The sequence below is a fragment of the Pelobates fuscus genome, chromosome 7, assembly GCF_036172605.1.
Source record: "Pelobates fuscus isolate aPelFus1 chromosome 7, aPelFus1.pri, whole genome shotgun sequence".
NCBI lineage: Eukaryota > Metazoa > Chordata > Amphibia > Anura > Pelobatidae > Pelobates > Pelobates fuscus.
The window spans coordinates 175,824,983-175,839,509 of NC_086323.1; the positions used below are offsets into that span (position 1 = coordinate 175,824,983).

Below are 14,527 nucleotides of genomic sequence, written 5' to 3' on the forward strand. Positions count from 1 at the left end.
TACAAAATAAAATTGCTGATTGAAGCAGCTACTGGAGTTAGAAAATTATTAGGTAGCTTTTTGAAGTGGCTATCTGAATGGTCAAACCAAAATGTAATTTATGTGTATTGTAGCTATAGATGTTCAGAAAGAGAGAAACCACTTGCCTTCCAAAAAGGGGCACTGTTCGTACCATAACTACTACAGCTCATTGTAGTGATACTGGTGCAGAGAGTTAGTGGGCCCAGTTTGCATCAAACCATTTTTGAACGGTTTGTCAAAAAGGGGTTCTCCCGGCTCCTACACCTTGCGATCCTTGCTTGCTGCTTGACCAATGTAGAGAGGAACGTCCACATTTGCCTATTTAGCTTTGGACACCAATGAAAAAATGAAAGTTCTCTCAGCCTGTTGACTTGTTGTCCATACTGTAATCTGTGTAAATTATAATAAATACACAGAATAGAAATTGTATTCTGAAGTATGATGGGGATGTAAAAGTCGGCACTGGATAAAGGAAAGTCTCTAAAAACCTTTCTTTCTCCTTGCTGTTTTTTTTTTTTTTTTGTTAACTATTAAATGCATAGAATAAACAACATTAAAAGAAAAATAAACTACTATGCTGTTTTTTTATGTTGGGTAAAAAACAATCATGGATAAACTTTATTAAAAGTACAGGACGAGGTAGTGACAAGGTCCATTGGCATCCTACCTCCTGCAATCACATAATTTAACCATACAAATGTTAAGGAAGGATATTGATTTCACAGTAGAAATAGTTCCCAACAACTTCATTGGTTAGATTTAATCTAAAATATTTAAAGAAAGAGCGTTTAGGGCATTTCTACACTTGTGATATACTTATTGTATCTTGTAAATTGACCAGTCCGGACACTTTCTTCTTTAGCTATTGCCGCAGCTGTTCAAAAATGGAAAATGGAGAAAGAAGCCTACCTGGCAACAGGAGACAAGAATGAGGACGACGAGGAAGTCAACATCTATGCAGTGACTGATGAGGTACAAGGGCTTGGCCTCTTTGGATTAAGCACCGAGTGGTTATGCATGGCACCATATAATCTTTTTATATTACATCAGTCAGTCTTCTTCACTTGAGCATTTATGCGCAAAGCACAGTTTCCTGTCCGTTTTAGAGAGCTGTGTTTGTACGTGAATGCGAACAGCACAGTTTCTGCAAGTTGAGAAGCCTGGTTTGCAAAACGTAATCAGATATGCTGTAAAAATAGGGAAAGAGTGGCATCTCGGATTACAAACAAAGATAATTCCTAGTATTCTGAACACCACAATAAACCTGTCGTGGGTATGGTGCTTGAAGTGTCTTTTTTAGTCTCTTATGCTCTTACAAGTAACTACATCATATTGCCAAAATGATGTGGACACCTGACCATCACATCTTTATGAGCTATTGGACATCCCATTCCAAACCCATAGGTATTAATACAGCACGAGCTAGGCCTGATAAGCTACTTGACACTGCAGGGCTAAATTTTATATCTTGAGTGGTGCAACAGATAATGTGAATGATCCAACTAAAACATAGGGAAAACAAACAAGTGAGAACACTGTGAAATGTAAAGAATAAATTAAGAGACCCTAATATTTATAAGAAAAGAAGATAAAAATAAATAAAAATAAAAAATAAGCTCATTACACAGTGATTATAAAGACTCGTCTGATGGGAAAGAGAAGTAAATAAAGAAAGAAGAAATAAAGATAGTGACTAAGTCCTTTTCAAGGAAGAAGTAAAATGGGTCCCACTTAAACTGTAGTCATGGTGCCCTTCTCGAACTATCTCAAGGTATAGTGGAGTGGAGCAGGTATTTGTGGGACTGAATGGGGGAGAGGCAAACATAAAAACAGATCAAAGAAGGAGCTACCAAGGATCCCAAAGTCTAAGCCCCTCAAATACCGTCTCAGAAAAGGTATAAGGATTAAAGGACCACTCTAGTGCCAGGAAAACACTAGTTTTCCTGGCACTAAAGTGCCCTGAGGGTGCCCCCACCCTCAGGGTCCCCCTCCCGCCCGGCTCTGGAAAGGGGAAAAGGGGTAAAACTTACCTTTTTCCAGCGCTGGGTGGGGAGCTCTCCGCCTCCTCTCCGCCCCGTCGGCTGAATGCGCACGCGCGGCAAGAGCTGCGCGCGCATTCAGCCGGTCGCATAGGAAAGCATTTACAAAGCTTTCCTATGGACGCTTGCGTGCTCTCACTGTGATTTTCACAGTGAGAATCACGCAAGCGCCTCTAGCGGCTGTCAATGAGACAGCCACTAGAGGATTAGGGGGAAGGCTTAACCAATTTATAAACATAGCAGTTTCTCTGAAACTGCTATGTTTTTATAAAAAAATGTCTTAACCCTAGCTGGACATGGAACCCAGACCACTTCATTAAGCTGAAGTGGTCTGGGTGCCTAGAGTGGTCCTTTAATACAAAATCTCCTCGACATAGGCCTAATGGCACCTCACCCTAATAAAGCCCATAATGCAAGAGATGGGGAAATCCTTTAACCCAAAGAGGGAAAATATGAATAAAAAAACTAGCACTAAAAGCAAGAGTCAAACAAGTACTGTCCTTAGTTACCTCAGCAATGCAAGATGCTAGTGCCTAGAAAGAGAATAAGAAGTAATAGAGGGTGCACAATAATACAATAGTTTTAAATAGTATACTTATACATGAGGAACCTCTTGAAACAGATAACAAAGAAATCATAGCATAATACTGTTACATGTATATAAAAAGATCTATTAAAGAGGTATTGGGTCACTCACACTTTCCAGAGCAACAACAAGCAGGCTTTGGCTTAGATAGCAGTTGAATAATCGGCTTATTCAGGCTGTAGAATTCTCATGTGATGTCTCCTTTTCAGTGCCAAAAAAAGAATAGCAGGATCCAAAATAATAAGATAAACTTTACTGGATACAATAACATAGAGTAAAAGAAGGCATACAGCATAAGCCAACTGCATACAAATAAAAATCCACCAGCACTAACATGTTTCGACCTTGGGGTCTTTCTCAAAGTGCATGGTGAATGTCCTTTCTTGGTGCTTTATATCTTCATCTGTGGTTGAATTTCGTGCCTTTTTTCGGCGTCCCGTGATCACTTCCGGGTTCGAGAACTTCCGGTCACATGACGTAAATATCCACTTCATCTCACAGCGGCTCAATGTCGACTCCAGACTACTCCCCCCTTCCAGTTCTGCATCATTTAAATGCCAAAAAATTGGAGTCCAGTGGGGTCTCCTCCATGGCTATTTAAAAAATGGAGTGAAACATGATGATTTAAAAAACCTCTCCTAATATTGTAAATGTGCTCACGTATCCTTGTTTTTACACATCTAGATGTCTTTCCCACATATTGTAATCCACAAGGACACGTGAGCAAATAAACTACATTTTTGGAGTGACATGTTATAAGTGACTCTATTTTGTATGTCTCCCCTCCCACTCGAGATTTAAAACTTTCCACTTTTTTATTCTTATATTTCCAATTTCTACAGCCCATACAAGTACCACAATAGAAAAACCCTTTATTGGTCTTCTTGTATGATTCCAAAAAATTATTATTAGTATTAGGGACATCTATATAGCTTGAGGTAAGTATTTGTCTAAGATTTTTTGCTCCTCTAAAGACTATTTTAGGTTTATCCTCTAAAAACGGTTTGATCTCTTGATCTTGTTGGAGAATATGCCAATTCCTATTTAAAATACGCCGTAGTTGTTGATGATCTTAATTATAATTAGAAATTAGGGATATTTTATCACTTTCTTCCATATCGGTTTTCTCTCTATATCTGAGTAAGGATTCTCGATCCATAAACCTAATTTCTTCAATTTCTTTATTTAGGTGATCTATTTGATATCCCCGTTCTAAGACGCTAGTGCCAACCTGCACCAAATGTCCCTCAGACAGGTCTAAAGCAGAAACTAAGGTCCACAACAAAAAGTGCTTCCCATAGTGTAGAAACAAAAAATGAAAGCGCCCGACACGCGTTTTAGCGTTCCCCACGCCATCGTCAGGGTCAAAGTGACACACTTTTTGCTAGGTAGTGTATGTAATACTTTATTGTATAATTTACCAGTTGGTTATGTTTAATGCTTTATGCTGTTATTGAAAGTAAGGTTTATTTAACCTAGATGCAGTCAGTTGGGAACACTTGACTAACTTATTCTGTATTTAATAATTCAGCATAGCCTGCATTTGAATGTCAAGTAGAATTCAAAGTCAAAGTCTGTTCTGAAGGAAATTACTGGAACAAGAAGCAAATGACAAGCAGGCTGTTCCTGATAACTAGAGTAATTAAAACTATAAATTGAATAAACATATTTTTGTTGATCATGAGCTAAGCTCAGAATAGATAAATCGGTAGCCTGTTACAAAAGCTTTCTTGTTACTTAATCAGATAATGCAGATTTTGGCTTAGGACTCGTTTTGGCGGGTAGATTTCATCTTATATTGACTACTCCTTAATAAAGATTTCCATATGGGATCAGCTTGGAAATGATCATTTTGATCATCTCACTGCAGATTCCTGTCCATATAGAATTGAAGTTTGTATGCTTATTTTTTTAGCATTAGTCAATACTAATTTCCCCCCAGTTTCTTTGTAAAATGCACCTCTTTAAATTCTCAAGAAATGTCTCATTTTTGGAAAGCGTAAGCAGAATTATCTCATTTAGTTATGTCTTAGGTTCTTAAATGGCAAGCACAATTGTTGGTGTCAAAATATACAAATATCTGACTTGTTCATACTGGGGTCTAGTACCATGTGCTTAATCCTCAAACTGTGAATTGTGTGTGATTTGGTTGGCTTATAGAATCTTTAACAAAGCATGTTTGGTCAGATAGCAAAGGCCCTCGTTATTTAATATAGTCAGGGTGTCTGCAAGAGTACAGGAGATTGCTGGCACATTAAGAAGGGTGGCCCCAAGGCTATGCATAATAGCAGAACGTGACCAAGAATGGCCGTTTTATGCAGTTGTCACCGCATTAGCATTTGTCCACAAAAGTTTTTTTGTTTTTAAATAAATCTTTATTTTCATTTTATCTTTTTATGTTGTACATATACGCTTCACCAGCAACGATACATGGTAGCAAAGTCAAACTGTAAATATTGCATTGATACAATTTAGGTATTTTCTGTCTATATAATCGAAAACAGGTATATAGTAAATTGGAACTTTTCACTCGAACTTTCATCTGAACAGATAGTGTCCACAGGGGACAGGCAGTAACATAGTGCGTTGGGTTGCATGGGCGTTGTGTGGCTATTCTCACTCTTATATTCTTCTTTTGGGGGGGTAGCTAGCCCGGTTTACCGGGATCATGTTGGCCTTCTGGCTATGTGGCTCTATGCACCATTAAGCTGAAATGCAGCTGTCTGCCCATCTTAGCGGTTGCTTTGCTCTCAGTCTAAGTAGGTTGCAGCGTGTGGGCCGCTTGTCTTGCAGTTTCTTGCGCGTGGGCGTGTGAGCCTATGCTTTTGTTCTAGTGTATGGGCAAGTTGGTTGTGTTCTTCGCGGTTCTAGGTGGCTTTGGGTGCGTCTTGGGTGGCTCCCCACTCGGTTATCGTAAGTGCGTTTGTCATCATTGTCGCCTTTTGCGCTTATATCAGTCTGCCTGTTGTGCGGGGTGGTCCTTTCGTAATTAATGCTTATGTCTAGTGGTTGTGCTTGGTGTTTCGGGGTCGTTTGGTCTCTAGGTCGGGCTTTATTTCCCTTCATTGTGTTCGTTGCCCTCCCTACCTGTCCCTGATTGTCTTAGGGACGGTTGGACGGCGTGCACGTGTGTGTTTTAGCGCCTCTCTTGCGCTCCGGTGTCACCGTGTCTATCGGTAGTATCAGTGTTATGTCTGGCGTCTTAATCTTGTAGAATGTAATTTGCGTGCTCTTGCATTTTTTCATTGTTATCGGGTGTTGGGAGGTGGGTACGTCTGTGAAGGGTGAGTGGCTATGTCAGGTCTGTGGGGTGTGGATTGTTAGAACAAGATGGCCGTGACTACTGTCGGTCACGGTGGGAGTTAGGTTGGGTCAATGTGTGGTCCCGGGCCCGTCTCCGGCCCCCCTGTTGACAAATTCCATCCAAGGGTACCAGGTTTGAGCGCATTTGTCAGAGCGTCCCTGCAGGGAAGCAGTCATAATTTCCATATTGTATATTTCCTCTACTCTGGCCACCCATTGCTGGAAGGTAGGCGGGCGCGTCTGCTTCCAGAGGGTCGGGATGAGTGATTTCGCGGCCATGAGCAGTTGTATCGTTAGACTTCTCTTGTAGACTGTAGTGGGAAGTGTTGTATGGTTAAGGAGCATCGCCAGTGGCTGGAATGGTATGTCGGCTCTAGTGATGTCATTGACCTTACTGTGTATCATCCGCCAGTATGGAGCTATGAGCGGGCACGACCACCAGATATGAATTCCGGTGCCGACGTCCCTCCCGCCTCTCCAACAGCTGCCGGAGAGTGAGTCATGTATGTGTCGTAGAGTGTCGGGGGTCCTGTACCAGTGCGTTAGTAGTTTGTAATTAGTCTCTTGGTACTTTGAGGAAATGGATCCCTTGTGCGTGAGCAGGAATATTTTGCCCCATTCCTGGTCTGTAAGTGTGGTCCCTGTGTCCCGTTCCCATTTAGTCGTGAATCCCAGTGGGGGTCTGTCGTCGTTAGTTTGGAGAGTGGCATATAGCTGTGACACCCCGTGGGGGAGGTGCTGTCTGGTTGTGCATGTGTGTTCCAAGCTCGTCAGTGGTCTGTGTAAATGTCCTTTTCCTGTAAGTGTCGTGTAGTAGCTTTTGATCTGGTGGTATTGGAAGTTGTCCAACTGGGTTGCTCTGCGGTGGTTGAGCAGTTCTGCTAGTGGTCTAAGTGTGTGTGCAGTGCTCCACTTGTGCATATATTCCCAGTCCGAGGCTTGAAAGTTCTTCAGGGAGGCGAGGTGTAGTCCTCCTGCTAGATCTGGGTTGTGTGTGATGGGGGTGAGTGGGCTAGGTGAGGTCGTTAGTCGTCTGGTGAATCTTATGGAGCACCACACGCGTAGAGTGGCATCTATCATCGGGTTGCTCGTGCGGATCTCAGCGTAGGTTGAGCTCCCATGCCACAGTCTAGATGGTATTTTCCCTTGGGCCTGGAATGTTTCCATTTGCACCCACAGTTTTGGGCTCGGTTTGGCGTGCCAGTCGACTAGTCGTTGGAGATGGGTGGCTTGATAGTATGAGTGTAGTGAGGGGAGTCCTGCTCCCCCCTCGCCTTTGGGTCGCTCTAGGGTCGACCTGCGGATTCTAGTTGGTTTATGGTTCCATACAAATTTCCTGATCGCCGTGTTTGCTGATTGAAAGTATGCTTTTGGTATTGGGGCCGGGATAGTTTGGAACAGATATAAGAGGCGGGGTAAAAGGTTCATCTTGACCGCACTGATGCGGCCGAACCACGATAGGTATTGTGTTGTCCATTTGTGTAGGTCCTTTTGCAGCGTTGATAGAAGAGGGAGGTAGTTCGTTCGGTACAGGTGGGTGAGGTCGTTCGTTAGCCAGACTCCAAGGTATCGAAGCTTGTCTTCGCAGAGTTTAAACGGAAATTGTGTGATAAGTTGGCGTAGCTGCGTGGGGGAGGTCGTCACCGGCATAGCTTCGGATTTGCTTAGATTGAGTTTTAGATTGGACACCGTGTTATATTTTCGGAAGGCTTCTAGTAGGTTCGGAATGGAGGTTCGCGGTTGTTCTATAAAAAACAGCATGTCGTCTGCATAGGCCGCTACACGGTGGTCAGCCTCTCCCAGGGAGTGCCCCGTAATTCCCCCATCCCGTCTGACCGCCTCCAGAAAGGGTTTGAGAGAGAGGGCAAACAGAAGGGGGGATAGAGGGCAGCCCTGTCTGGTGCCGTTGTGGATAGTGAATGGTTTTGTCAGGGCCCCGTTGAAGCGTATGCGTGCCGTTGGATTGGTATAGAGCGCTGCGATCCAGGTCCGCAAGGTAGGGCCAAAGCCCATGTGTCGTAGGACTACTGCCAGATAGGTCCAGTCCACCCGGTCAAAAGCCTTTTCAGCATCGGTGGACAGGAGCATCACCTCCCTCCCGGTAAGTCGCGCGTGATGTATGATGTTGAGGGCTCTGATGGTGTTGTCCCTTGCTTCGCGTCCCGGTATGAAACCCACCTGGTCAGGATGTACCAGGTCTGGGAGGGTCTGCATGAGCCGAAGTGCTAGCGCCTTCGCGAAGAGCTTCAGATCTGCATTCAGGAGTGAGATTGGCCGGTAGCTGGCGCAACAGGCCGGGTCCTTGCCTTCTTTTGGGATGACCGTCACTGTTGCGGCGAGAGTGTCGGTGGGGAAATGTCCGCCTGAGCTTATGGAATTGAGCCCCGTCAGGATCCTTGGGAGCAGGATATCTTTGAAAGTAGTGATATATGTAAGCGGGAGGCCATCCGGGCCTGGCGCCTTGTGGGGTTTGGATTGTTTCAAGGCCGCTGCCAGTTCCTCCAGTGTCAGGGGTTGCTCCAGTTTGGTCGCTAGCTCAAGGGGTATCGTACGGGTTACATGCTGGTTCAGATAGTCCGTGATGTTCTTCCGGTGTCGTGGGGCCGCCTTTCCTCCCTTATTTTGGGTTTGATCGTAGAGGTCGGCGTAGTAATCGCGGAAGGCTTCCTGGATGCCCACTGGGAGCCTGGTGACAACTTGGTTCTTGGTTCGTATCATATGGATGTGTTGCCTCAGACGTTTTTCCTTCAGCAGTTTGGCTAGCAGGCGCCCACTTTTATTCGAGTGTTCGTAGTAAAATCGGGCTGACTTCCGAAAGGTGAGGTGGAGTCCCTTTGTTAGGATGTCACTCAGCTCCCTACGAGTCTCCGTGAGTTGTAAGTATGTGGCGTCTTCTAGTGTGCGTTTGTGGGTCTGTTCCAGGGTCTGTTCCAATGCGTGTAGTTAGTTCGGTCATGTGTCTCGTTATGTCCCTCATAAGTTGGGTGCATTCTGATATAAAATTTCCGCGTATGACACACTTGTGGGCCTCCCAAAGAGTCAGTGGGTCAATGTCAGGTGTGTCGTTCGTGTCAAAGTAGTGTTGGAGTGTGTGGGTAGCTTTTGCAGTGAATCTTGGCGTTCATCAGGCTTTCGTTTAGTTTCCAGTGGCGTTCGCCCGGCTTATACCGGTGCATGGTCTGTGTGATCTAGCAGTCCTATGTGCGATTCTAATAGGGTTGTCAAATAGCCTTGGGACATAAAGATATAATCTATACGGCTGTAAAGGTTGTGTACAGCCGAGTAATAAGAGTAGTCTCGGACATCTGGGTGTATCGCTCTCCAGCAGTCTACCAAACCCAGCCTGTGTAGCGAGCGCAGTGATGCTCGGATGCAATGCGAGGGGATTGTGCTGGATCCCCTTGAGGTGTCTAGGCTTGGGTCTAATGGGGTGTTAAGGTCCCCAGCCACCACGAGAAGTCCCTCTTTGAACTTTTCTAGCTTGGCCAGCGTCTTGCTCAGGAACGTATGTTGTTTTTTGTTTGGGCTATAAAGAGTAGCGAATGTGTACGTGTGGTTAGCTATGGTGCCTTTGAGAAACAGGTACCTTCCTCCTGGGTCTGAGTGTTGCGCAGTGCAGTGGAACGGGACCGTATGGGAGATAAGAATCGCCACACCGGCCCTCTTCGAGTCTGGGTGGTTCGAGAAGTAGGTTTGGGGAAAGCGGTTGTTTCCTACTTTCGGGGCCCCCGCGCCCCTGAGATGCGTCTCCTGCAGGAACGCTATGCTTACCCTCTCCGACCACAGTCTTCTTAGAAGGTGCGCTCTTTTTTCAGGGGAGTTTAGACCGCGGACATTATTGGTCCAGTACTTAAGACTTGCCGGTCGAAGATCCATTTTGTGCACTCGGGGGGGGGGGGGGGGGGTGGGGTGGAGACGTGGCCCGAGGCCATGAGTGGGTAGTGGGAAGAAGGGGGTTTGGTTAGGGGATAGAACTGAGAAAGGGAGGGTGTTGTAAGTGGGTAGGTGTCTTTTACAGGCAATAACGATCTCGGAGTGGGTGTGTATGTTCAACTGGGTATTGGTGTCCTTGTCCCGTGAACCCCGCTCTTATCTACAGGGGAGATCTGTTGCGAGGGGTGCCAAGTGGCTTCCCGTCACAATAAGGTAGGTACTGTTGTGAGTGTTTGTGTCTCTGCCTCCATTGGCTCCCAACCCGCGGGTCATGTCCCTGTCTGCGGCTGGGGTGTGTTTTGGAGGGGATTGTGCTTCCTCCTTCTGTAGGAGGGTGCTGCGTGGGGTCGTCTTGCTCGGGAGGGGGGTTCGGTCAGTCTGGGGTTTGTGTGTTTCCCTTCATGGCTGGTTCGGTCGTGTGAGATTCAGGGGGGGGACTGGGTACTGACTGTTTCCCTGTTGAACTGTCCGTGGCCTCCTCCTCGCCAGTCGGGCACGGTCTGGTCGTGGGGTGGTCACTGTGGGCCCTGGGGGAGGTGCCAAGTAGGAGTACTACATGCGTAGTCGGGGAGGGTGCGCTGGTCAGGCGTATTTTCTTCAGGTGTCACCTAATGCGGATGGCAGCGTGGGGTGGGCGTTCGCCGCGTCTGCATGTCGGGTGTTCAGGGGTAGGGTGTTGCCTTTGGTGCGTGTCCTGCCTCATATGGATTATGTCCTAGCAAAGTTGGTTTTGGTGGGTGGGTGGTGTCCTACGTGGGTGGGTAAGGTCATGCGACTCTGCTGTGTGTCGGGGAGCTTCGGTTTCGTGATATGCGTAGTACTTATGTAATAAACAGTGAACCACTAGCATTGCTCAACTAACATTCCCCCCACCTTTTCCCCGGCCGCCCCCCGGTCGCCCCAACCGACCACTCCCCCGTCTCCCCGGTGGCACGGTCGGGCGGTCGTGTGGCACCGGCTGTTGAGGGCGAGGGGCGCCCACCATGTGTAGGGTCTGCTAGCATTCCGCCGGCTACTACATCCTTTTGTCGTAGGTAGGGACTTGCAACTTCATTTGTGCGGTGTAACATTTCAGTCTAGTCTCGGCCTACATGGGCGTGTTTCACTTTAGCGTGTAGCAAAGCTGCAGTTGTGTGATTTGCATAGTACTTTGGAAGCATACAGTACAACATTAGCAATACATAACCAACAATCTCCCTGCTGCTACCAATTCCGCCCCCCGGTCGGGCGGCGTCGGCTGTCGCGGGCGTGGGGCGTCTCTCGTATGTCAGGCCTTCCGACGTCTACCCTTTGTTTACATTCGTCAGCCATTGCTTAATTAGTGTCATGTAACATTTTGGGCCGATCTCGGCCTCTATAGCATGTATCGCTGTGGTGTGTCTCAGTGCAGCATCAACTTGATCTACATAATACATAGTAAATACACAGTACACTAGTAGCATAACCTAACCATCGTTCCCCATTCTGCATCCTATTACGCCCCTCGATCGCCCCCCCCCCCGCCGCCCTTTCAGGGGTACGGTTGGGCGGTCGCAGCTGCCGCGGGCGAGGGGCGCCTTCTGTGCGCCGGATCGGCCCACGCCCAGATCACGTTTATCTTTGCATACCATAGGCAGTAACTTTCAGTGTAACTCGTGTGGTAGAACATTACAACCTAACTGTGGTCTAACTCATCCCTCCCTTCCACCTGCCCAGTCCCCTCGCTGTTGGCCTGTGCATGGTCGCAGTCCGGCAGCCCTGGTCGTGTTGGGCATGAGGCCCCATCCCCCGATCCCTCCACCCAAAGCTGGTTGTACATCCCCTCCCGTTCACCCGTCTCCCTCCCAAACAATCACGTTCCCCCCGCATATGTGACTGGCAAGTGTGTGCCATCCCCTTGGCCCTCAGTGTGTCTATCTGGGGCCGGTTCGATCCGGCAAGTGTAACGTTCAGGAAACTCATCCGGGCTCCCGGTTCAAGTACCCTTCCCCTGCAACCCCCTGGGCATAGATGCGGTCTGTGGGTCCCATTGTGTCTTATCACGGCATAGTCCCGCGGCCCTGTTACCGTGTGGTGTCAGTGTGGGGGCTATGAGTGTGTGCCAACAGAAAGTACATACCACCGGAGTCTCTTGTAGCTGTTGTACGGTCTTGGGCCGGGTCGGTGTTCTAGCAGGTGGGCTGCGGGTTAGCGGTTGCTTCTATTCTTCCGGGCCGCCTCTGAGCCGCTGCGTTTCTCGGCCTTGGGTCTCTTGAAAGTTGCGGTTGGGCACGTTAGGGCATGTAGCTCTTGCTGGAGGGCCTTCGAATATCCAGTTCGGAACGGTGACGTTCGGGAGGCCAGTTGCTCGTAGGAAATGCGGTATGTCGTTGGGCCAGCGGATGCTATGCCAGTGGTTATCTATCTTTGCTTGCAAACTGAACGGGAACCCCCACTTGTAAAGGATCCGTTTCTCTTGAAGGAGGCGCGTAATCGGCCTTAGGGCTCGGCGGGCGTCCAGTGTTAGTGTGGAGAGATCTTGGTACAGCGACACCCTGGTATCCATGAACGAGATGTCGCGCTGTGCTCTGGCTGCTCTCATGATGGATTCCTTGAGCGGGAAAGAGCGGAGGCAGCATATCACATCCCTGGGTAGGCCATCTAGCCTAGGGGAGCGTAGGGCTCGGTGTGCTCGCTCAATGCCAAAATCTGGTGGCGCTTCAGCACCTAAGAGCTGGGAGAACAGGTTCGTTAGTATTTCATTAGGGTTTTCTCCGTCCGTTTCTGGGATGCCTCGGATTAGAATGTTGTTTCGGCGTCCCCTGTTTTCTAGGTCTTCCACCTGTCTCCTGAGGTCTAGAATGAGATTGCCCTGTCTCCTGGCCGCCAGGTCCGTCGCTTGGCGGTGTTGCTCTGCCTGCATACGGTCGACACGTCTACTCGCTGCTCCAGGGCTGCGAGGTCGCTCCTCACCGCGGCTACTTCCTCCCTGATGGCCGCCCGAAGTTCAGTCACCATTTCGGCCTTGTCTTTGCGGGTGAGCATGGCCGCGGAGATGACAGCCAGTTCCGCTGAGATTTGGGTGATTGCCCCTGCTTCTCTGGGGTCCGGCGTCGAGTCTGCCATGCTCTCGGCGCTGGGGGAGGTAGGCGCCGGGCTGCCGCGGTCACGGGTACCGTGTAGGCCGCGGGGTGTGGAGACGAAATCGTCCATTGGGCCGGGTTGTTGCCTGGGCTGTGTATCCGGGGTCAGGCCTGGGGTGGCTGGGCGTTTTGTTTTCCCCATTATTTTCGACAGTTATCGCTATGTGGCGAGGCTTTTGCGGGTTGGGGCCTAGGAGCTCAGGTCTCGTGCGTCCTACTCCATGTGCGGTCAGGCCACGCCCCGACCAGTGCTTTATTATAGAGTTACTCATTATGCCAACATGGTTATCTGTTCACTATTAACTAATCCCAGAAAGACAAAATCATATGTTCACATCTTTACTTTTTTGCAAATTGCTTATTGTCTGAAGTGGTAACTATATCATTTTAAATGTTATTTCATATTCGGCATGCACACGCTAAGCAGTAATGCTTGAGTGTTTTGAAGTGCGCGTGGTGCTTTGATTCTGTTTGTGCAATGTTTCACTGAGAAACACCGCACATACAGAGATACAGAACTTGACTACCAGAGGTGTAACTTCACCTCCAGCAGCATCATTAACATTTAGGACCGAGAGGACTGAGTCGCTAATGCTAGCATTCTGCATAGTTTGCTTCAGTTGTCAGCATGCATAGAATGCAAGTCACTGACGACAAAACAACAAATGGTGGCACAGTGCTTGAAGTGTTCTTTTAATACAGATTTAGACTGGGTGTACCATCTCAGGCCAAAAGGGCAGAACTGGGTAAATAATCCAACTCAACAATTTGTTTTATTTTATTGTGGCTATTTAGCCTAAAATTTACAATTCCCTGGTTTAGTGAATAACTGTCTTGAAAGTTTTGTTTATTTTAGAATGTCATAAATTAACTAAACTATTGTAAAAATATAATATTGTATAAATACTATGTACAGGAAATAGGCCTTTTCCTAAACCGTACAGATTCAGACATATTTGATGTCACACACATATTGTCCATGTTTTTGTTGGTATTGTTTACCATGTTTGTATATTATTGCATAGTAATACTTGTTACTGGAGTTCAGTCTTTTATTTCTCTGACAGATTTATACTGTCATGAGACTTATTACATGAAATAAAATTTTACTTATCAACTCCTTGTATTTTAGACGGGTGAAGACAGTGACAATGACATGGAAGGAGAAGAGGGGCAGCAATTTATCGCTCATGTACCAGTACCATCCCAAAAAGAGGTGAGTGAGACCCTTCCACATGGCCTGTTCTAACCGTCAGACATTGGTTAAATTCTACTGAATCACATCTTGTTGGTTGTATAATATTTCTCTGAGCGGAAATGGTTTTAAATATAGGAGAGGTGGGTTTGGTATTGTGTTTTACACAGAAACTGTTATATGAGCACATGTTTTCGCTGCTCCTTTGCTGTGGATGTGTCATGAGTGTTTCTAACATCTGTCTCCAGCAAACAGTCAATAATAGCAGTGAAATCGGTCAGTTTCAAAGCCAGTCAGTTTCAAAAAGATTGAGGGATTGTGATAAAATTAATCTTTTGGTACAGACCTG

The 14,527-nt window shown here is 47.0% G+C and overlaps 1 protein-coding gene across 1 annotated transcript in view; it reads left to right on the forward strand.

Annotated features, from left to right (window-relative positions):
- Positions 1–14,527, forward strand: part of ISY1 (ISY1 splicing factor homolog) — a 37,551-nt gene that overhangs the window by 19,072 nt on the left and 3,952 nt on the right. The window contains exons 9-10 of the mRNA XM_063426947.1: positions 884–993; positions 14,116–14,199. Coding sequence (XP_063283017.1) covers positions 884–993; positions 14,116–14,199 — 194 coding nt within the window. The remainder of the gene's footprint in view (positions 1–883; positions 994–14,115; positions 14,200–14,527) is intronic.